This window comes from Castor canadensis, chromosome 10 (genome assembly GCF_047511655.1).
Source record: "Castor canadensis chromosome 10, mCasCan1.hap1v2, whole genome shotgun sequence".
NCBI lineage: Eukaryota > Metazoa > Chordata > Mammalia > Rodentia > Castoridae > Castor > Castor canadensis.
This window is the reverse complement of record NC_133395.1, coordinates 32,046,897-32,071,727: the sequence shown is the minus strand read 5'-3', so window position 1 is coordinate 32,071,727 and position 24,831 is coordinate 32,046,897. Positions and strand designations below refer to the sequence as shown.

The window sequence follows — 24,831 nt, the reverse complement described above, 5'->3', positions numbered from 1 at the left end:
TTTACAGATACTGCAAAATGTTTTATATGTCAAGGTTTTTTAACCCATTTGTAACCAAGGACTATTCTTTGACAATCATTCTTTTTATGTCTAAATAGCCTAACATGCACATTTCTTAAAAGCAATTGTGAAGAAAAATATGACTAGTTGAAACATACCTGGTAACAATACAGTACCATCTTGTTCCAGTGTTTCAGGGCTTATTCTTATGGCTGTCATGCTGTGGTTATTCACATCTCTATATAATAAGAAACCCTGATAACAAAAATTTTTCTATGTTAAAACATTTTTTCATTACCAACGTCAGCAGAAAAAGCAGCCATTTGGCTCTATATTAGAATTTTTAAGGTAAATATTGCTACTTAAAAGCTATTAAAGATTAAAAATATAAAATGTGGGAATACTTTAATAAGAGGAGGAGCTATGTACTACTGGGAATCACTTTAACATATCATGTTCTAGACACATATATAAGGTACACTAAACAGGAAAAGGACAATGTAAGCATTTTCTTCATAATGACTACATTACTTGCTAAGTAAATAACAGAAATGATCACTGCTACTTTAATAAAATATTTTGAGGAAAAATAACTGAAATATTTAGGCTGCTATTTCAAAATGAACAGAACAGTATAGGCTGGTGAATAAAAATTTGATGAGACATTTTAAACCAGGTTGGGTTTTAGGAGGTTGGGTTTCAGAAGACAATTATTAGTAATTACTTTGAGATCTAAAATTTATTTTCAAGACTTCCTCAATAATTGATATAGCAGTATTCTTTACATAACAATAATAATTTTTTTAGCTTTCAAAATACTTTCAAATATCTCTTATCATGTTGACAACAGATCCTGTTAGTTCAGCAAGACAGGAGGTGCAAAGAAGTCTGTATTCCTTATCCTTCCACAAAAAAACTTGAGCTTTGTCTCTCAAGCACGTATAGTACAGAAATAAACGTTTCTGACCTTTTTTGTCTTTCATTTACTTTTCTCCATGGGAGGAGGAGTAATGTATCTGACTGCTGACCTAGTAAGAGGCTGGCACTCCAACTGGCTGCTCTGGCCAGGGATGAGATCACAGCATTCAGAAAGCAGCCTGGGAGCAGTTCTTTTTCTCCTTTTGTGATTCTTTGCACATTTCTCTTGCAGGTGGCTGTTCCAAACACTGTTCCCTACAAGGTACTGAATCTAGACTTAGAATAGAAGAGTATGTGGCAAGATGTCCTACTCTGTCCTGATTACATTTATATTCCCAATTCATAAAGGTGTCCTTTGATTCTTATCCAGAGGTTCACTTAAACAAGAACTCCAAAAAAAGGGTATTTTTATTTCCTTTTTATAGCTTGATAATGGAGAACCAAAAAAATTAACTCAAGTTCCCAAAGAGACACAGCTTATAAGAAATAGGCCCATACCTAGAATTGAACGTCTTATGAATTCTGAGCCAACATTCTTTACACTACAATATACAATTAGTTATAGCCATGTTAGTAAAAAATACACCATTTCTGTTTGAATAGAAGAATTTTATTGACTTAACAAGTTGGAACCACATGTTTTAAAAGGTAAGTTTGGCTTACTGAGGATATTCTCCTACCTGTGCATACCCTAACCAAGATTTTTTTTCCTTTCTGTTTCTGATTCGTGATGTAGAATTATATATATGGCCCTGAAAAGTGAAAAAAAAATTAGTCTAGCAACAATTTCATAATTAATAATCAATGAAAATACGTTTCAATTATAACTTTAAAAAAAAAAACTACTACATCAAAACTAGATAGAACACCAAAACTGAAGCTAGAAACAAAACACAATTCAATAGTATGGTTTTCAATCAGCTATGATCAAGAACTATAGGAATCACATTACCCTAACTGTTCCACTGTATCCAGAGCCTATTTTGTATAATCCATCCTTGCATAACAGATAAAGAAAAAATCCATCATTCTGAAGTAGACACTGGTCATCTTCATCAACAGATATTTCTTTTAACGGCCACTTGTGCATTAAAGCTGCTTTCTTAATGCCATTGCTAAACCAGTCCTGAATTTGAATTTTTCCCACCAAAACTGCCTGTACACTTCTCTGCAGTGAATTTAGTATTGTTGGCACCTATTCAAAAGAGAAGAATAAATAAATAAAAAGGATGTTTAAATGCTTCAAACACAAAACAGACAAAATATATTTTACAATATATTATTTCTAAGAAAATAAGCTGTTCAGAATGATCATGTTTGGCACGCTAGCGAATGCACCAACTAGAACGCTGTCTATAAGAAACAAATCTCCAGCAAACTAGACTTCCTTACCTAAGGATTTCACGTCATTAACCAATCCTGCCCATTATTTAGAGTTCTATCTCCACAAATCTATTATGGCCTTATGGAACTCAGACAAGATTAATACATTAGACTTTCTAATTCTCTATCCACGATTTTTATTTTATCTTTTATATTTTCTCTATCTTTCTGTAGTTAATTCTAGATAATTTCTTCCTCTTTTATCTTTCAGTTTGCTACTTCTGTCTTCAACTGTTTTATTCACTAGTTAACTCATCCTTTAATTTTCTAATTATAATTATCTGGGGGTTTTTTTGTTGTTGTTTATTTTTAGTGGTAATGGAGCTTAAACTCAGGGCCTCATGCTTGCTAGGCAGGCACTGTATCACTTGAGCCATGATTCCATCCCTTTTTCACTTTTTCGGACAAGGTTTCATATTTTTTGCCCAGAATTGGGATTTTGGACTATAATCCTCCTACCTATGACTCCTGCCTAGCTGAGATCACAGTCGTGTGCCCCCAAATCTCGCCTATTTATTAAGATGGGAGTCTCACTAAGTCTCTCACTGGGATAGCCTCGAACCTCAACTCTCCCTATGTCTGCCTCTTGAGTAGCTGAGATTACAGTGATGAGCCAACCACAAGATATTTTCTTGTATTACTTTAACCATATTAAAATAAGTCCAAGTAATTCAGAATCTAAAGACACGGCAGGATTAAAGATGCTATATCTGTTTCCACTAGTTCTCAGTGAGGTGCCTTTTCCCCACGTGTTTTTTCTAATCTGTTCTTGAGGTGAAATATAATAGTGTATTCCCTGCAGGATACTTGTGATATCTGGAGTTCATTCCTCAAAAAGGAATTTAGTCTCCTTCACTAAGGCACCCTACAGTCCTACCATCCTATCCTACTTTAAGCTGTTAACCTTTTGGGAGTGGACAGATAATACATATTTGGATGCCCAAACAATTTGAGATGTTACGAGTTATACATTCTCAGGGAAGAATTTTCTCCCTCACCCCAGTCAGGCCAAGATAGTTTTGTGAAATCAAGTTGGTAGATGGAAAGAGGCAAAATCATAAAGAGTACTGTAATCCATGGTAAAATGGGTCTTACCAGGTGTGGTGACCTATGCCTGTAATCCCAGCACTTGACAGGCTAAGGCAGCAGGATAGTGAGTTCAAGGCTAACCTGGACTACATAGCAGGATCCTAATCAAATAATAATAACAACAACAACAATGGGCTTCAATGTGGCATTCTGGCAGGAGGTGGGGATGATATAGTAATAGGACAGTACCTGAGAGAAACTCAGCACTGATTCATCAGAGTATCTAGTAGTTTTATGTAGCCTAATGGTTGGGCATAGTATTGGAGTCCGCTCTCTCTGCATAACTATACTAAACTACTTTCAGCCTTCAAATATTCTTCTCTTTGTCTCACCTCCATGTTTTAGCAACCAGATACATAGACTATCCCTTCTCCATATCCCCAACACCAACATTTCCTTCTACTTGAGTGGTTGATTTCCAACTCATCATTTTAATGTCACTTCTTATCCTCTGGGAGGCCATCCAAAAACCTAGTTCATGTACTCCTGCTATGGGCTTTAATTATCATCCCTAAGTCTATAAAAATAGATCACAAGGGGGCAAGGTGGCTAAAAAGACTAATTATTGATAAGGTGAATTTGGTCAATGTATATTATATGCAAATTGTAAACATCATAATGAAAGCCTTTATACAATTAATTTATGCTAATAATCTTTTTAAAAACAGATCATGTGAAAGTCTAATAAGCTCATATATTTGTAATCACTGTCCTATTCAAGTTTGGTGTATTAAATCTGAATGTGCTGTTTTATTAAAATTTGTGCTATTTTACTAAAACTTAAGAAGTATTTTTATGTCCTAATTACATATTTAAATTAAACATTTTCAAGACCCTCAAAGACTTTTACAGAATATAGCTTGAAAACTACTGCATGAGGGGAATTTCAAAATAATTAAAAGCACCTTAAAAAGGAACAAAAGAATTATAAGCAAAGCAGAAAGGGGAAAAATAATTAGAACAGAAAACTGGAGTAAGGAGATCACTCATGGTTGACAAGCGTTCAAGACTGTTGAGTGAGTCACCAATATACTCCTTTTGCTATTTTTGGCCTACAAATGACAGGATTGAGGAACCCCATCCACCTGTATTGGGGAACGTCCAATGAACCAGAAAAGAGCAGATAATTGGGCCTTAAAATAATAACACTTTTCTCAATCTCAAGAACCGTCCAGAAGTCTGCCTGACAGGCGGATTATGTTTTCCACCACTAGTAGTGGTAAAGAGTTTAGTCCACAATCAGATATCAAAAGCTTAAAATGCTAGATGAATACCTAAAGTAATTCAGAAAGAAACAAATTCATGAAAAAATCATAATCAACCAATCAAAAATAAAGCAAATTGATGGCATATTGTTTTCTTTTATTAGAAATAAAGATATTTAAAACTATAAAGGAATTTCATACTTGAAAATTCTGGGAAAAATAAGAGATAAGAGGGAGAAGAGAGCAAGATAATGTAAAAAAAAAAAGAGGGCTATGGTGCTTACACAAAAACCAGGTTAAGATTTAAGGGTTTTTCCCAAAATTCATTTTATTATCGCTAACACTACAGAGTTAAACACACATGTATCTTGACTCAACTACTGTACATTACTTGTATATTAGCCTTGGATTGATCAAAATACTACATAGTGAATAAGAAAAAGCAAAGACTTCTACTGACAGAAATTGAGATAAAACTGCAAGTTGGTATCTTATAAATTTCTAAGCAGCTACAAATATAAAATACCTGAATAGTTTGGCAAGCATGGCTACCATTGTTGGTAAGGATAGCAGAGATGGCCTGAAGTGTCCTTCCTGTTTCTCCCCAAGAAGCCACCAGACTAAAGAGACAAGCACAGGACAGTGCTGTCAGGGACTGTCCTGTGCTGTCATTCATCCCAGTACTCCGAACAGTGATTTCCAAAAGCAGCTGGAAGAGAGATTCTGTGGACAAAACAAGATTCAATTACATTCACTTGACATACAGAGCACTATACATATATACTGATTTATACCTTGTCTCACTATAAACAAAATATAAGACATTTAGAATACTTATTCTGTACTAGTTTCTTTCTGGTTACCCTTTTCCCCTGTAAGTTATACAAGAAGGGCCTTGAGAACATTTAGTTCAACCCTTTATTTTTGTAATGAAGAAATGAAATCCATCTAAAACAACTGTTCACATGTTCACGAAACTCATCCTTTCCAGTAACAGACTATTCATTCATTGAGCTTTTAGATCAAGAGGAGTATGGGTTCTCAAAATGTTAAAGATCTAGAAAGTTATGTGCATTTTGCAAGACAAGAGAATATAAAAATATGCTATATTTTCATATAAAATTGACTTTATGATTAATAACAATAGCTCACAATAATAGAGTGATATATGATTCATTTATATCCTAGAAAAATCTCTAAGGTCATAGGACAGCTATGCTTCCCCCTTAACAAGTAATAAAATTAAGACAGAGAGGTTGAAAGACTTTCCCTAAATCATAAAGCCATTTAGTGGCAAAGATAGAAAACAATACATGAATGTCTCATGACCAGCAGAGGTCTCCACACAGAGCACCCTAAACAACTCCACCCAAGACTGAATCAGCAGAAAATACTTCTTTAGTAGAAAGGGAAAGGAGATTTGAAAATCCTTAAAAGGGTGAATAAGTAGAGTGGAAAAAAAATAGAGTCAGAATAAGAAAGAAACACTTAGGAAGATAAAGAGAAGGAAAAGGGTAGAAAAGAAGAACACAAAGGAAAGAGAATTAATGCACTGCAATTCTCAGGAAATCAAAAGGTCACCTGCAGTTTAATTCGGTAACTCACAGAAACTTAGGTATCCACTACCAATCCCTTATTTTCCATATCTAATTCCAAATGAAGTCCTGAATATTTCACTTTCTAATTAGTTCTTTCACTTTTCTCTACCTCATCGCCATCTTCCCAAGCCATGCTATTACAATCTCTTAACAGAACTACTAAAAAAGTTCACAAATTATCTCCTACTATTCACTTTTCCCCACTTATAGCCAGAGAATTTTCAAACCTAAAATTTTGTGTTCTAGTTAAATTCCACTCACTCCTTATTAATTCTTTCCTCTCCCTTTTCCTCCTTTCTATTTTCCTTCCTCTTCCCTCCCTTCGTCTTTTTCCCACCTCTCCTTTCTTCTGCCTTTCTCTTCAACTATCCTTACTTCTCTCCAACCTTTAATATGTCCCTCCTCTGTCCATCTTACCTCCAATCATTATCCTTCAGCTATTCCACCTGTTAATTATTAACCAAATATGTACTGAATTCTCCCTGTACATGAGGAACTATTCTAGGTTATGAAGGACATTAGCAAACAAGACAAAGTTAGATTCAAGTGGATGAAAACTGTCAATAATCTAAGTGAATAATTTCAGAAAATAAATGCTATAAGAAAAAGAATATTTTTTTAAATCTGTAAGGAGATAGAAAATGACTTTCCTTTCCTCTTAGCACTATAACCAATATTCTTAACATGGCCTATAAAACTTCATAGGCCCTTGCCTCCTTCCTCACTCACACTAAGCAAGGCCCTACACCTCTTTTTACTGTCCACATTCTAGCCTTGTGAATCTTTCTTCAGTCATTGTCCTTCTTATGTCCTTTCTGCCTGGGACCTTTATAACGTGTCACTCCCTCCTATTTGTTCTTTGAATCATAAATGTCACATCTTCAAGGAAGCCTGTTAATGATTCTCAGAACTCTACTTTCCTCCATACTATTAATCCACATTTGCAATTACGCATGTGCCCAAACACCTGATGCTAAGGTCTATAATAAAAGACCTTATAAAGAACATAGGAGGTGCTATTACATTTAAGTGAATATTTGAAAACATCTATTCTAACACTAAGTTGTACAGAAAGAGAGATACAAGGAAATGACTAAGCATATATTTTAAAAATCAAAATCCATTGGCAAAAAGAGGATTGGTGTGTAGTAAGTAATCATCAATATTTTCTAACAGTAAAAGTAATATAAATACACCTATTTTTTCATGAGCAACTTGAAAATAACCAAATTGGGAGAGAGTAAAACTAATGAAATTGTGACATTAGAGCAATAGGAAAAAGTAGGGGCAAGTGTCAACACTAATTTAACATTAGTCAAATTACTATTTACATCTTTGAGTTAATTAAACAAAATTAAATATAAAGAGATAGTAAATCCCTTAGATAGAAAAATAAAGTCAGAAAAGTGAAGAAATCAGAAGTAAGCAATGGAAAGACCAAAGAAAAATCAAATAAAGTATAGAAGCATTTGAAACTTCTAACAAGAAAATAAAAATGAACAAATTAATAGGGTGAAAGCTTTAATAGAGAATGATTAGGTGAAAGCATGCATCATAATTTCAACAATTAATATTGAGAACAAGATCTATTTTTAAAAGAATAAAGGAAAAGGAGTATTTACGTGAAGAATGGATACAAAGGAAGTGTATAGGAAATAACAGAATGGAAGAAGACATAAGAAAAACTAATGATTGACATGGGGGTTCAAAGAAAGAAATACAATAAACGGGCTTTAGTGGATACTTTATGTATTTGTTACATGAAAAAATAGAGCTAAGAAAAAACAGCACAATATTCTTAAATAAAATAAATCAAATCTTTAGTATAATGCTGTCAAGCCAAGTAGCATATCACAATATTAAGATGATCACTGTTGCTACTATAAAAAGTAACCAACAAAGCACCTACTTCTTAATGTATGACAGCTCTTATTGGGTAATAGTATTTAATAACCGTATGTGTGGAGGTGTGCTGTTTTTAAAAATCCTCAGTTTGTTCTAATGCTCAGCATCCCCTTTTTGTACTAAAATAAAACAATGAAATCAAACACAATCACCAACTCATATAACATCTAACCAAAAAACAAAAAACAAAAGACATATCATTAGGTTCAAGTAATTTAGGATGTCAACAAGTGGATCTAACAAAATCCAAGCAGTCAAGAGGAGAATGAAAGAACCAAACTCTAATCCAGACAAACAATGTGGTCCTCAGGCCAGCAACATCAGCATCAGGTACAAATTTCTTTCAAATACAAAATCTTGGGACCCACCCCAAATCTACTGAATGAGATGGAGCCCAGATGACTTAAAATATGCTAATGCTTGAGAACCACAGTTCAAGTATTTCTGAGAATTTTCTTATAATACCAGGAAGACCTAGAAAATTCCAGACTGCTTGGAGGCCCATGGTTAGCATCAGAGAAAACAATTAGCCAATTAAAAACTATGCTTCCATGTATATTTTTATTCTTCAGTAGTAAGAAGTAAAAGCTCCTCTCTTATTTACAGGATTATGTGTTAAACCTGGGTCCGGGGCCTGAAAGGCAAACATCCATAAAATTTAAATGCACTTTAGACTGCCTCTTCACCCTAGTAATTGTTTGCTTTGCTGTACAAAAGCTTGTTAATTTTATACAATCCAATTTGCCAATTTTTGCTGTTGTTTTCTGAGCTATTAGAGTCCTACTTAGAAAAGTCAACATTTTTATTTAATGAAAGTTGCCACTAAATCAGAAACTTTCTCCATAACAAAAGTAGATTTTTATTTATAATGGATGCAAAAAAAAATCCACTGTTTAGAAACTAATCATACAATTTTAAGTTTACAGTATTTTTTCCTTATTTTTTAAACAATCTGGAATAACAAGTCAGAGAAAGTGAATACTTCTATTTTGGCCAAAGGTTTACTAAGAATTTACTTAAGTTATTTTAAGCTTTGGAAATTATTACTAGATTCTTAAGATTTATGTTTTGCTTTTCCCTACAATAATCAAGAAAACACCTTGAGTGAAACAAAACTTCCCCCTCAGCCTTTGACAGTATTGGGGTTTGAACCCAGGGCCTATACTTGAGCCACACCCTCATACCTTTGCCTTTTTTTTCAGTCTCTCACTTTTTGCCAAAGTTAGCCTCAGACCACAATCCTACCTCTGTCTCCAAGTGGCTGGGAATACAAGTGTGTGCCACCACACACAGCTTTGTTTTTGAGAAATGGTCTCAATAACTTTTGCCCAGGCTGGCCTTGAGGCATGATCCTTCTATCTCTGGCTCCCAAGTAGCTGAGATTACAGGCATGTGCCACCACAATCAGCATGAATCATAACTCTTAAACCATAAAACCAATCTGAGAATATGGCTCAAATGGTACAGCACCTGCCTAGCAAGAAAGCACACATCCCAGTACTGCAAAAAAACAAAAAAAAAACCACCTTAACTCCACTGAAACATAGCAAAATAAACTTACATCACTGCTACTTCAGTACCCAATTGAATACAATCAAATACAAACTGTATTACAGGTGTGTGCTTTGTAAGAGAAGCGATTTGAATACTTCACTCTATGAATCAGCTTTTACCTAAGACCTCAGGTGGCTCTGACTGAAGACCTTCTGGCTGCTGACCCTGAAGCACATTCAGCAGGGCTTGGAGACTCCTCAGACACAGGGATGGATGAGAAAACCGTGTCTCCTTGATCAACTCAAAAACTTCACAAAGGCCAACCTCGATAATCTATTTAAGATGAGAAGAAATTATACTTTATAACATGTAAGCTAATGACACTATTCAGAGAGTCTAGTTGGTGCAAGTTACTTCCACACCAAAAGATAAGCCATTGCAATATTTAAAAGGCAAAACAAAAACAACACATTTAAAGAAAAAGTGTTTAATGTGAAGATTTTCAAAAATCATTTGTTTACACAAAAGTTTAAAATTAGTGACACTATTTTAAAAGTAGTTTTAGTATAATGAAATTGTAAGACATCATGAAAACAGCTTATAGTGTAGATTCCATTCATTCAGAACAAAATAAACCACATTAATTTACAAGATTCACTTGGTTCTACTCAGGTAAAACTCAAAACTCTTTTTGTTAAAAGTCATGTCAATTGCTACTTGTAACCATAAATAAAGACAACATAGCACATATAGGAAAAAAAATTTAAAGTAGCTTTAATCTTATTTATTAGTAGTGTCCCTCATTCCAGTAAGATGATCCTGAAAAGAAGTGAAAACTGCTTAGCCAAAAACAGCACTGATACTTTTACTTTAATTATTCATTATAGGGACCAAGAAAATGATGACTCTACCTAGCAAAAGAGATGTATCTGTAATTAAAGATTGTTAGAGAAAATTATAATGAACTGGCATAATGATATACTTTCTGAAAACAAGAGACAATGAAATTCCTTTTCTTAGTCAATGTCAACATTTGGAGTACCAGATCTAAACAACCTCTTCAGAAGATTTAAAGTAAATTATACACAGAAACAACAAAAAAGTTAAAATAAGACAAATTAGTAGTAATGCCTCAAAGTATTAATTCTAATAATAGTGGAAAAAGTCTATCCATCAGATTTCCTAATTAATTCATACATCTCCTAAGCATTGATTTTGTGCAACTCACTATAGGAGACCTTAAGATACACTAAAACCTGTCCTTTAAGAGTTTCTACTCTAATAGAGTACATGAACCATGTATTTAATTCTTTACATAGTCCAGTTCCCTGTTGTAGCATTTATTATATTATAATGCAGTTTTCTATTTTTGTTTCCATTTCCCAAATAAACTATGGGCCCTGTATGGACAAGATACATTTCTCATACCTGGTCTAGTGCCTGCCACATGGTAGGTACACAATAAATATTGGTTTAACTTCCCCTCATTTTTGTGCTAAAAACCACTGCAACTAAGAACTGTATTTCCCAGATAAGAGGCAAATCAGGAGCAGGCAAGTCAACTATAATTTTGGTTAGCACTTTTAAGGTTTCTGAAGAATATAAATATAACTAAAAACTCATAAGAGTTAGCAGGATTATCTTTAGAGAAGTTATCTAAAATCCTACCAGACTTGATTTATAACTAAAGTTACATAAGTACATTCATAGAATTTCCTATCATTAAATATATTCGATGATTAAAATCTTCCACTTCATATAGTTTCATTTCCTGGAATGGACTAGAAAATGAAAACATGCTGGGTAAGATTTCTATCTGCTTATGTTCTGACAGGAAACAGAAATCTACAGTGCAAAATGTGGGATTCTATTCTCAAGTCAATGTGAGACCACCACATTCTATTTTTCTTTAAGATTGCTTACTCTACTACCAATCATGACTTTTCATTATTCTAAGATGATTCTTCACAGTTCATGGTTTTGCTAGTTTAAATTTCCTATAGTAACAGAGTAATTATTGAACCTTGCCAGAAACAGTAAGGCTGCTTACTGAACAGGTTGCTGAGTGGCTCTGGTAAGTTTCAGGTGTAATAACAACACTATGATGACAGGCAACTCAGGCAGGCCTGTCTAGGAATACAATGCTATGAAACACACCCACAAAACTTTAGTAACAATGGTCACTACACAGAACACTCCATCTGTCAAGGCTAAGCACTGTGAATACTCACTAATCATCTATAACTTGGTTCATTGCAGGCTTTTATTTAATAAATGGGAAAACCTATAGTGATTAGGTATTCCACGTACGACAACATAAAAATCAGCCTAAGTTTTCTAATCATTAAGGATTAATATTAGCTCTAAATTACTTAAAACTGCAAGAGGTCATTCTATTTCATATATGTATATTAAGTCCATCAACCATATTCCCTCACTTTCATCTCCTTCATTCACCCTCCCCTCAACCAACAAGAACCCCTCAAACAGTGTACCTATTTTATAGTCCTATCTTTCATTATTAGTTCCTACATCAATGTTCAAAGGGGATTCTTGAAGTATTCCCACTGTGAGTGCACTTTATTTTTGTCAGTTTAACCCCTTTTATTACTCTCCCCTACCTTTTCTTCACCCCCCCCATTATTAAACAGCTTATAATACATATTGTTATATCCTCTACCCATAAGATGTATTTCAATATTATTAAGGTTCTATCATTCTTTTTTCCTTTTCCTCCTCCCCCAAGTGCCACATAGTACTTCCACTATTACAAACATGTTTTACATATAAATTTGCATATGAGTATGTTTGGTTTTGGGTATATGTTTATCTTTTGGATCTATCTTCTACATATCAAACATGCTCTTAAGTATTCTTCTGCTATGGCTATGGCTGACTAGAGAGCATTTTATTTTTTAAAGTATGAATTTTGAAATTGGACTTTACATTTCAAAGCCTGTCTTAATCACTGAAAACATACTGGGCTTCCTCCTCCCTCAATACTATTGAGGAGTATAAGGAGAAAAAGATTAGTATTGCAGATAGAGTATGATTTTATTTGTGTAGAAATAAATGTATTTTTAATGTGCACATAGAAAAAAGAGGGTATTTGGGGATTAGTGGGATTTCAGAAATTATTTGTAATTTCTGTGTCCTCCACACAAAATGCTCAGTATTTTTTAAATTATCTACAATGATTACACATTGTCTTTATAATTAGCAAAACATTACCTATGTGTGTATACATACATACATATATATATATATATATAAAACCTTGAAACAGAATAATTAACTGTAATAGTAAGACATACTAAGCTTTAATATTTTCAATGATAAACCATAACTAACCACCTAACACATGGCTTTCCACATCTCATAAGAAAATAATTTTTTAGGCCAGGCACCAGTGGCTCATGCCTATAACCCTAGATACTCAGGAGGATTGCGGTTCAAAGCCAGGCCAGACATAAAGTTCCTGAGACACTATCTCAAAAATACTCAACACAACAAAGGGATGGCACAGTGGCTCAAATGGCAGAGCGCCTGCCTAGCAAGTGTGAGGCCCTGAGTTCAAACCACAGAACAAAAAAAAAGAAAAAAGGCTTCTGTAAATTTACTGAATTTTACTTTTTACTGTTGCTTTCAAATAATCCTAAATGCTGTTTACTTGAAAGATAAAGGAACACAGAGCCTAAATAACCTAATGTCAGTGAAAAATAACATGACCCTTGTAAGCCAAAGAAAAATAACATGAATCTTTCAAGATTCTATTTTGCTCTCCTGAAATCATGTACTTCCAAAGGTGACTGCCTTATCTCATTTCTAACTGTGGACATAAAAGTTTAGTTACATCACATTTAGATTTAATAATAGTTAACTCTTTACCACCATAAATTATATCTTGGTTTTTTTTTTTACTTTTATACTTTTATTTTTGAATTTTATTCAAAAATAGTTGTACAGAGGGGATATGTTGTGACATTTATATATGCGCTTACAATATCTTAGATTCGTCCCCTACATCATTCTCCCTTATCCCCCCTTTTAGAACAATTTCAACAAGTTTCATTGTTCTACTTTCATACATGAATACAAAATACATCTACCATATTTGCCTTCAATTATATCTTGCTGTATTAAAAGGCCCTAGAAGCAGTTCTAATATTTATAGGACATATTTGAAAAAGTTCAAAGGAAAGCACTATCACTATATAGTGAACAATACTGACTCTTAAAATTGTTTACATAAAGCAAATATTTAAGGGAAGAGAAGAGGGGAGGAGGCAGTGGCACATGGGAAGGAGAAAGGAACAAAGGAAGAAGGTGGGAGGAGAGGGAGAAGAGTATAAAAGGCCTAAGCTCCTAAGCTCCTATCTTCTAACACACAAATGGATCTATGACTACTACCATCTTCTCCCCTTTTCTTCATACCTGGAGGAGAAAATGTTCATTAAGCTTTTCAAAGTTAATTTATTCTTTTCAAATGGTCTCCCTTTCTCTCCCCTCTCGCATATTTTCTTTCAACTTGTCCCCACAGAGACACCTCACAAACTCTGCACCTTTCTTTTGGACTTTAGCCCCACGTGGTACACACTGTACTCCTTATATCCACCTCAAAAACAGGATGTGCAGAGCTAAACTTCATCATCACAGCCAGGCATGTTCCTCCTCTGGTCTTTCCTCTTTCAGTAATTGGTATTACTACCCAGAAACTTTGATAATAAATTTAGATTCTGCCATCTCTTTTGGCCTTCACAGCCAATTAATTAACAATCCCTGTCAATTCTACTCTCTTAACATTACTTGTATTCAAAACACTGTCATTACCAACTCTCATCAACACTTCTAGATAACCACAGTAAATGCCTAACTGTCCTCTGCCTCAACTTACCACCTTTCAACTGCTGAAATACAAGTCTGATCATATTCTTTTGCTTAAAAATTTCTAATGTTTTCTATTCACAAAACTGAATTGGTTATGTGACATGTAAGGCATGTAAGGCCCTTCATGGTCTACCTTCTGTTCTCTATCTCTGGCCCTATCTCAGCCAGTGCTGGGTCCTCACTCCCAGGTGATCCGCTACACAAAGCATGCCCTGCCAATTCATACAGTTCTAGAAAACCAGTTATTTACTGACTTGCTTGTTTTTCCTACTAGACAATGCTTTCTTAAGGGACTGTGTCTCAGCCTGTTATTCTCAGGGCTTCATACAAAGCTAGCTATAAATGCAAAAGGAATTTACTGAATTAAGAATTAAATGAGTCTGTGCTAGTCTATATCTTTTAATAAAATATGTAGCAAGAATAGCTTCAAATATGCTCAGCTAGGAGGGCTGTCAGTAAGGCTCATATTGTAGCAAACCTGCTTAGCAAGCACAAGGCCCCAAGTTCAAATCCCAGTGCCATCTACATATACAAACATATAAACATATATGTATGTATATATGTATATATACTCAAATGGGAAATAAGAAACCAAATAAAAATTATATATCTATGAAATTTAGAAAGCTTTAGATGATCTGAGTATCAGTGACAGCACAAGCTGAATAAACTTCTTGCAAATGCTTTAAGTGGGGTGGGAAAGGGTTGAGGGAGAGAGATGGCAGAAAGTTAACCAATGTACAATGTAAACCTATTTGAAACTGTCACAATGAATCACCCCTGTACAACAAATATATCCAAATTAAAAAAAAACATAGAGGCAATAAAGGAAGGATAAGAAAGATGTCTTTAAAAATATCAGTGATAACTGACTCAGAAGATACAAAACCAAAAAACCAAAAAAAAAAAAAACCCAAAAAGGTGACAGTCAAGATTTAATAGTCAAATTTAATTAACTTTTAAAAAGAAGAAGGACCAGTGGCATGGCTCAAGTGGGAGGGAGGGAGAAGGGGAAGACAAAACTGTTACACCAATAATTTAACAACAAATAAAACCTGTCCTAGCTATGTGAAGGAAGAAGGAGCAGGAAAAATCTAGGTGAGAAGGAAAGGAAAAGCTGCACATGAGGGAGGAACAACAGAAGAACAGAAAAAGAAGGAACTCAAGACAAAAGACAGCAGTGTTTGGGGAAACAGACAGAAATGGTAAAAAGGAAAAGAAAAACGCCATTTCACACCTGCCCTCAAATTCCCTTCACATCAAATCATAATGGTCTCATCCCTTTGTGTCAATCCTTCATGTGATGCAAAGGGATGCCAAACACATCAAAAAAAGTTCCCCTTCCCACTGGGACTCCTTCCTCTGCAGCAGCCTGGCTGTCAATGCACAGCTCTTCTCACCACTTCTTCCTCTCTTCACACTCATCCATCACATGATCCCATCGATTCTCTGGAAGCTCCACTTTCGTGGCTATAAAAATTTTCTTAATAAATTGCAGGGTTCATTGGGAAGTGAAAACTATGGGTATCTATACATTCTCGTTTGTCTCCAACCTGACATTCATAACTACAGCTATCATTTATTGAGCAAGTATTATGTTATGTGTCGGGTACTATTCTCTCAAACACTCAACGCCTGTTAACTCAATTTTCACCAAATCCTATGAGGTAGCTTTATCTTTAGTTTATAGATGACAAAATTGAGGCCCTCATTTTCCTAGCATCACTTAGTATTTTAAGGATGAGTGCTGGAACCCATGCTCTTAACCACTACACCCTATTTCCCCATAGATAAATACATAGTGGAAAACTCAGTATTAACCACTTGGGACTTTTAGTTTTCTTTGAAAGAACTCTTTTAACTGTGTCAGTCATGCTGAAAAAATGTTAAGAATGCCAGATACTTTATTTAATATTCATTTATTCTGATGTTTAAAAATAGTCTAAGAATCAGTTAATAATAATTATACAGTATCTTTTAATCTATACCACAGTTTATTGTTCAACATTTGCATTCCTGGCTGAAAGATTTCTCTAGACTTGTTTCCCCTCGCAATACGCAATTTAAGAATGACTCACCATGCCCCACCCATAGTATTCTTTTTTTTTTTTAGAAATTTTACAAACTACAATAACTGAAATAAAAGTTCCAATACATGTGTGTAACATTAGGATGGAAGGGCTAGGAAAGGGAGAAATTGATAAATGTGATTTTTACATACAATGGAATTTTAGCCACAAAGAAGAATGAAATTTTGTCATTTGCAGGTAAATGGATGGAACTGGAGAACATCATCTTAAGTGAAGTCAGCCAGGTCCAGAAGGCCAAAAGCCACATTTTCTCTGATATGTAAAATATAAACCTAATGCAAATATAGCAAAACTATGAAAGATAGGTTATGCTAAGGGGAGGTCACATGCGAGAGGGGAATGGTAAAAGAAGGAAATTAAGAAGGTGAATATGGCTGATATACTCTCTACACAGAATGAATACAGAATTTTTTATTATAAAATTTTTTATTAGGATATATTCATTATACAGTGGGAACTTATAGTGACAATTTCAATTAAGCTTATACTATACATTGGTTAGATCACCCTCATTGTCTCTCCCCTTTAACTCCCCTCTCTGCCACTCACAGTATTCTTCTTTTTTTTTAATTCGTTTATTCACATGTGCATACACTGTTTGGGCCATTTCTCTCCCCTACCCCCCTACCCTCTCCCACTCTCACACCCCCCAACCCCCTTCCCTCCCAGGCAGAATCAGTTCTGCCCTTATTTCTAATTTTGTTGAAGAGAAAGTATAAGCAATAATAAGACAAAGCATTTTTGCTAGTTGAGATAAGGATAGCTACAGAGAGATTCCTAGCATTGCTTCTATGTACAAATATGTTACAACCCAAGTTGATTCATCTCTAACTGATCTTTTCGTAGTTCCTGATCCCCTCTCATATTGACCTCTGTCGCTTTAAGGTTTCTGTATTAGTTCCTCTGCAGTGGGGACATCAAACATTTTCATGTTTTGGGTTTCTTACCTGCCCCCATACATCCCGTACATGCTCTCCCCTTGTCATGTGACCCAAGTCCAACAACACTGCTGTATTTGCCCTAGATCTAAAGTCCACATATGAGGGAGAACATAGAATTTTTGGTCTTCTGAGCCTGGCTAACCTCACTCAGAATGATGTTCTCCAGTTCCATCCATTTACTTGCAAATGACAAAATTTCATTCTTCTTCATGGCTGAATAAAATTCCATTATGTATAAATACCACATTTTCTTAATCTATTCATCAGTAGTGGGGCATCTTGGCTGTTTCCATAACTTGGCTATTGTGAACAGTGCTGCAATAAACATGGGTGTGCAGGTGCCTCTGGAGTAACCTGTGTCCCATTCCTTTGGTTATATCCCCAGGAGTGGTATTGCTGGATCATATTGCAGATTTATGTTTAGATTTTTAAGAAGCCTTCAAATTTTTTTTCCTGAGTGGTTGCACTAGTTTGCATTCCCACCAGCAGTGTACAAGGGTTCCTTTTTCCCCACATCCTCACCAACACCTGTTGTTAGTGGTGTTTTTAATGATGGCTATTAAATGATGGCTAACGGGTGAGGTGGAAACTTAGTGTGCTTTTGATTTGCATTTCCTTTATGGCTAGAGATGGTGAGCATTTTTTCATGTGTTTGTTGGCCATTTGAATTTCTTCTTTTGAGAAAGTTCTGTTTACTTCAGTTGCCCATTTCTTTATTGGCTCATTGATTTTGGGAGAGTTTAGTTTTTTGAGTTCCCTATATATTCTGGTTATCAGTCCTTTGTCTGATGTATAGCTGGCAAATATTTTCTTCCACTCTACACTCACAGTATTCTTACCAAAAGTACATTATGCAAGTCCTACAGCCTTACATCCTAACCTAACTACATATTTTTTCCTTCAAGCTTTCCTAATTAAGCACAAAAAGTTACAGTTAGAGACCAAGATCTTCACCAGGAAGGGCTTACAGGAAAAAGACAAGCATGCTTGCATTTATTTTCTTTTTTTCTTGGGGGAGTGGGGTAATGCTGTACTGGGTTTTGAACTCAGTGCCTTGCACTTGCTAGGCAAGCACTCTATCACTTGAGCCATGCTCCCAATTGCTCCTTTTAGATTATAGGAAGAAGCTAGCAAAGTAGGTACAGTTAAGACTGGAGAGGGGAAAAAGGGAAGGAGAAGGATTCCTGCTCTAAAACAGGAGATACAGATGACCAATCAAGAAGCTGAAAAAGTTCACAAAACCTTTATTTCCCTAGGAAACAGAAGGCAAGAAAATCTGACAATATGATTAAGGACATCTTAAAGGCATAGTTTTAAGGTATTAGCTTGGTAAAAAAGGCAATAATACAAAACATTTGAGAAAAGCCAATCATTTAAACATGTCTATATTTAGAAAAAAGCAATATGAAAGAATGACATAAAGATACCATTCAAAAATATGTATACATTTTCACCTTTTTTGTTAAAAGTACTTAACTACAGGGCTGGGAATACAACTTTACCTACTATATCACAAAAATGTTTTATATATAAAATAACACTAGTCATGAAATATACCAGTACTTAGCACAGAGTACATTAAAAAGTTTGTTCTACTATAACATCAATTAGATTGTATGCTTTTGGTGATAAGGAGTGGTATCAGAATGATGTACAAGTTGGCCTGGTTCACATGTGATTTTTTTTGCATTAGTTATTTTTCAGATTGGGTCTCACATTTTTGCCCAGGGCCAGCTTGGGACCATGCTCCTCCACCTATACCTCCACAGTTGGGTTTATGTGCCACTACACCTGGCTTATTTCTTGAGAAAGGGTCTTGCTAACTTTTTGCAGGCTGACCACAAACCATAATCCTATTGATCTCTACCTCCTGAGTAGCTGGGATTATAGGTATGTACCACCATGCCCAGGCCCACATGTAATTTTTTTTCCTGGGTCAGGTGAGCTACAACTGTAAGAGTATAATTACAAACTTAGGCAGAAAAGGAAAAGGCTCTCTGCTTAGCTGCTGCTCAGTCAGGAGTCTTCTTAGTTCTATTTCAAGAAAAATGAAAATACATACCTGTGCCCAGGGATGACTCCCCATGGGGAACACCCCCAGCTTTCCATGGCACTTGATCTGTGGCAGTTGCACTTCCTCTGTATTCACCTTACTGGTATCCCACAGACTTAGGGCTCCACTCCCATCTGCCATGGCTCACTTCCTCCATGCCAGCATTCCACTCTGCTGCTTCTGCCCACTTGTAGCATCCCACTCCAGTCCACTGATCAACTTGTCTGGGCTGCCCAAGTACTCCCCACTGTGTTATTACTTACTGACATTTCTACTACTCTAGTTACAAAGTCCCAGAAAGATTTCTTATCTGTCCCAAACTTATTTTTATCCATAAGCCAGGTTATCTTTAATGCACAATTTTATAGAAAGCAAGGCATTTCTGGCAATGTAAATAAATACATGTACTATATGACCAGAACACCTGGAGGTGATGCATCTAAATAGAATTCCATGACTTACCTTTGGAAGCCTGATGGGGGGCTCTTTGGACTCCTCCTCTTCATCACTCTCTGATTCTCCACTCTGCACAGAGTTCTTAGATGCAGCTGCCAATGATGTTTCCTTTTTCTGCCATTCCAGAACGCAATGACGTACATTACAGTAAATGTTAAAAGCAGAAGGATTGCTATGTAGTTTGATATCTGGTATGATTACTGTAGTCTCCAAGTTTTCAGACTAAAATACAAGATAGAATATTTCAATTTCACATTCTTTTCCAGCATCACCCATTTACATTTTAAACAAACAAAAAAAAAAGATTAAGCAGGCTAAGCTGATTTGCATAACTCAAATAAGTGACCTAACAAAAATGTTTTAAGTCTACTGACTCAATTTCTAGTACCCCTTCTACTGTACTTCACTACTTTTTGAGTAACATAGCAATAACCAACCTACAAGGGCTGGAAAGAGTCATGCAAAGAACTTAACATAAATATCCTTATATCTCCAAAACAGGAATAGAGCGAGCAAAGCTTAAAAGCTGTAGAGGCATGTGAAAGGACATTAACTTAAGGTTTTTTTAAGGGACACCAAACATGTGGTAGAGTCTCAAAGTCCTACTATAAAGCTAAATTACATTTTGAATTCTTTTAAAAGTAGACATAAGAATTCACACAGAAATTAGGGCTCAGGTAAACCTTAAATTTTTATCAAGTCTTCTAATTGTATTCTCATTCAATAATGTCAAGAAAACCATAGAGTATGGACACATGTTTCCCTGAGCTCTCTCTTAGATATCAGTTTGGATATAGGCTAAAAATCACATGCTTCGTAATTTGTTAAGGTTAAGCCATTTCTCTTTTGTGTCCAGCACTTTACTCATCACAAGGAAACCACATTTTTAGATTTATATATAAAACCATTATAAACATAAAGCGCTGTATAAAATATTTTACAAATGCAAATTCTAACAATTAGAGTAAGCCCAGGAAGTATCTAAGATAAACAGATTCCAAAAATGCTTAGTCTCAAAATTTCACCCTTCCTCCATAAGGAATAAGGAATAAAAAAGGAAAAATTTCATTAAATAAAAAAATGTGTTAGGGGCACCCTCTCTGAAGACCCCCTCCCCCACAACTCTGGGGGCTCTACTCTCCCAGTTTACACTTTTCTAACTCAATAAACTCTCTTGCTTTAAAAAAATATATATATGTTAAAGTTCAATTGGCATGTAACTGTAAGCAAAACCTTCCAGAGATATTAGAAAGAATATTAGAAACCCAAATTTAACAATATAGAAAAAAGTAACATAGCATAACCAACTAGTATTTAACCAGAAGAAGCAATGGTGATAGAACACAAGAAAAACAATCAGTATAATTCCACACCTGAATAAAAATAATAGAGCAAAAAACAAAAGATATGGTAAATAAGCATGGAAAAAACATTTGACAAAATTCTAATACCAATTCATGATAAAAATCTAAGCAAATTAGGAATAGAAGGGATTTCTTCCACTTGATAAAGGGTATCTGTGAAATACAATTAACCTGGTAACAGACTAAATGACACCCTCCTAAGACAGAGAACAAGGCAAATATCCTATCCAATTTAATAAGCCAAGAAAAAACATTACAAGGGCATAATAAGGAAGAAAACATCTTCCAGAAAAGAAATATCTTTATTTCCTGAAGAATGTAGAGAGTCTTAAGGAATTTACAAAAAGCTTCTAGAAACAGGATGTTGATTTAGTAGTCAAAGAACAATACATAAAGATAACCAGTATAACCATATATTTAAAATGAACAATTTAAAATGTCATTTTAAAAATAATAAAATTAAAGTCACTGACAGGGGGAATATATTTGCAAACCATGTATCTAACAAAGGACTAGTATCCAGAGTATATGTCCTCAAAATTCAACAGTAAAAACAACAGTTGGGCCCTGGTGGCTGACGCCTTTAATCCTGATTACTCAGGAGGAAGAGATATGGGGAATCTCAGTTCAAAGCCAGCCCCAGGCAAATAATTCACAAAACCCTATCTCTAAATAACCCATCACAAAAAAGGGCAGATGAAGTGAGTCAAGGTGTAGGCCCTGAGTTCAAACCCCAGTACTGCAAAACAAACAAACAAACATGGAATTCAATAAGAAAGGAGGCAAAAGACATGAGCAGAGACACCAAAGATGATACATAGAAGGTAAATAAGCACATAAAAAGAGATTCAACATCAGGCTAGGTACATGGCTCAAGTGGTAGAACACCTGCCTACTAAGCATGAGGCCCTAAGTTCAAACCCCAGTACTGCCAAAAACAAAACAAAACAAAACAAAACAAAACAGCATCATTAGTCATTAGGAAAAGACAAATAAAAATGAGATATAATATACACTTACAAGAATAGATAAAACTAAAAATAGTGACATCAAATGCTAGCAAGGCTACAGAGATATTGGGTCTTTCATACATTGGTGATGGGCAAGTAAAATGACATAGCCACTCTGGAGAGAAGATGTGACAATTTCTTACAAAACTAAACATGTACCTAAAACAAAACTCAGTAATTATACTGGTAGGCATGTATACCAGAGAAATAAAAACTTGTGTTCCCAGACAAAAAAAAGTACTTGAATGTTCATAGAAGCCTTACTCAAAAATAGCCAAAAACTAGAAATAATCCAGATGTCTAGTAATAGGTAAATGGTTAAACAAACTGTGGTACATACATCCTATGAAATGCTTAGTCAGCAATGAAAATGAACGAACTCTTGGTATGTGTAACCAGTCAAATGAATTGCAAAAGAATTATGCCAAGTCCAGGAAAAAAAAGAGCCAATCCCCCCAAAATTATGTACTACACAATTCCATTTAGGTAACATCCTTGAAATAGCAAAATTTTAGAGATGGAGAAAGATTAATCACTGTCAGAGGCTAAGGAGAGGTGAAGGAAGGAGACAGCAGTAAGACTGGATCTTATAATAGAACTGTTTAATATCCTGTGACAATGGTCACACATGGTAAAATTACACAGAATTAGGTACACATAAACACACACACACAAATAAGTATATGTCAAACTGGTGAAATCTGAATAAGATAGTGGGCTGTATTAATGTAGACTTCCTGATTATGAAACTGTACAAAATGTTATCATTTGGGGAAACTAAAGTATTTCTTAACAAAACTGTATTCATGCTACAATCATTTCAAAACAAATAACTGTTACATATAGCATTTACAATAACATAAAAAATACAATTAAAGATAAATTTAATAAAATATGTAGAAGGCTTATACACTGAAAACTAAAAAATTTTGCTGAGTTAAATTAGGCTTAAATAGATATCTATACCATGTTCATAAGTTGGAAAATTCTGCATCATTAAAATGACAATTCTCTCCAAATCTATAGATTCAATGCAATTCCAATAAAGTTCAAAAGATTTTTTAAAAATAGAAATTGACAAGTTGGTCTTAATATATGGCAGCATAATGGTCCAAAAGTAGCTAGTTTTAGTCTGTTTCCATCACTATAATAAAACACCTGAAATGACCAACTTATAAAAAGGAAAGGTGCACTTTGGCTAGTAGTTTTGGAGGTTCCCATCCATGATTAACCCATTGCTTTTGGGCCTATGATAAGGCAATGTGTCATGGGGGAAGCACGTGGTGAAACAAATCCATCACCTCATGACCAGAAACCACAAGAAGAGCAAGAGGCCAGGGTTCCATACCCTTCAAGGGCACAACCCCAATAACCTAAAGACCTCCCACTAGACCCCAATGCCTCAAAGGTTCCACCAAACTCTCAATAGCACCACCCTGGGGACCAAGCCCCAACACATGGGCTGTTAGAGAACATTTAATGTCCTATATCAAACTATGGTAGTAGCTAAAGCAATTTATAAAAACCATGAAAAGCTGGAAGATATACTACCTGATTTTAAGACATATATTATCAGTATAAAGACAACTAAACAAAACAGATTCCAGAAAGAAACCCAACAAATATGGTTAACTAACTTTTTACAAAGATGTCAAAACAATTAATGGGGGGGGGAGCCTTTTTAACAAATGGTACTGGATCAATTGAATAGCAATGAGAAACTAACATCAACACTTAAAACCAAAAGTAACTTGAAATAGACCATATACTTTAGTATATGAAGTTATAAAATCTTTAGAAGAAATCTAATGTAGAAAATTTTTGCAACCTTAAGGTAGACACAGATTTCCTATAGCATAAAATACACGAATAATATAAGGGAGAAAAGTCAATTAATTAGATTTATAAAACTTAAGAACTTCTGTTCTTCTAAGCAGTTCAAGAAAAGAAAAAGGGATTGTTCTCATTCTTGCTCTAGAGACAACACTTTCAGTTTTTGAAAGTGTATTTCATCCCTATTAAACTTTACTATCAGTTTCACTACAAAAAGAAAAGAAAACAGCAAGCCACAGAACTGGATAAATTTTTTGGAATACAGCTATCTGGCAAAAGACTTTATCTAGGTATACAGGTGGTAGAGTGCCTGCCTAGCAAGCATGAGGCCAAGTTTAAACACCAGTTCTGCCAAAATAAAGAACTCTAACAATTCAATAAGAACACAATTATAAAAAGAGGAGGCGGTATGGGCACGGTGGTTCAAGCCTGTAATCCTCGCTACTTGGGAGTTGAATATCCGGAGTTAAATATCTTCATTGTTTGAAGACAGCTCAGGAAAAACATTTATGAGACCCCAACTCAACCAATGGCTGGGAGTGGTGGCATGCACCTGTCATGCAAGCTATGTGGGGAAACATAAATAGGAGAATTGTGGTCCAGGC

General features: G+C 35.0%; 1 protein-coding gene across 13 annotated transcripts in view; it reads right to left on the bottom strand.

The window, feature by feature from the left end:
• Positions 1–24,831, bottom strand: part of Mycbp2 (MYC binding protein 2) — a 257,047-nt gene that overhangs the window by 209,963 nt on the left and 22,253 nt on the right. For 12 of the 13 annotated variants that reach the window (XM_074043187.1, XM_074043188.1, XM_074043191.1 and 9 more), the window contains exons 3-8: positions 20,026–20,241; positions 9,772–9,925; positions 5,122–5,318; positions 1,871–2,113; positions 1,599–1,670; positions 159–255 (exon numbers count right to left, since the gene is read on the bottom strand). In XM_074043187.1, coding sequence (XP_073899288.1) covers positions 159–255; positions 1,599–1,670; positions 1,871–2,113; positions 5,122–5,318; positions 9,772–9,925; positions 20,026–20,241 — 979 coding nt within the window. The remainder of the gene's footprint in view (positions 1–158; positions 256–1,598; positions 1,671–1,870; positions 2,114–5,121; positions 5,319–9,771; positions 9,926–20,025; positions 20,242–24,831) is intronic. The other variant, XM_074043194.1, reaches the window with a different exon arrangement.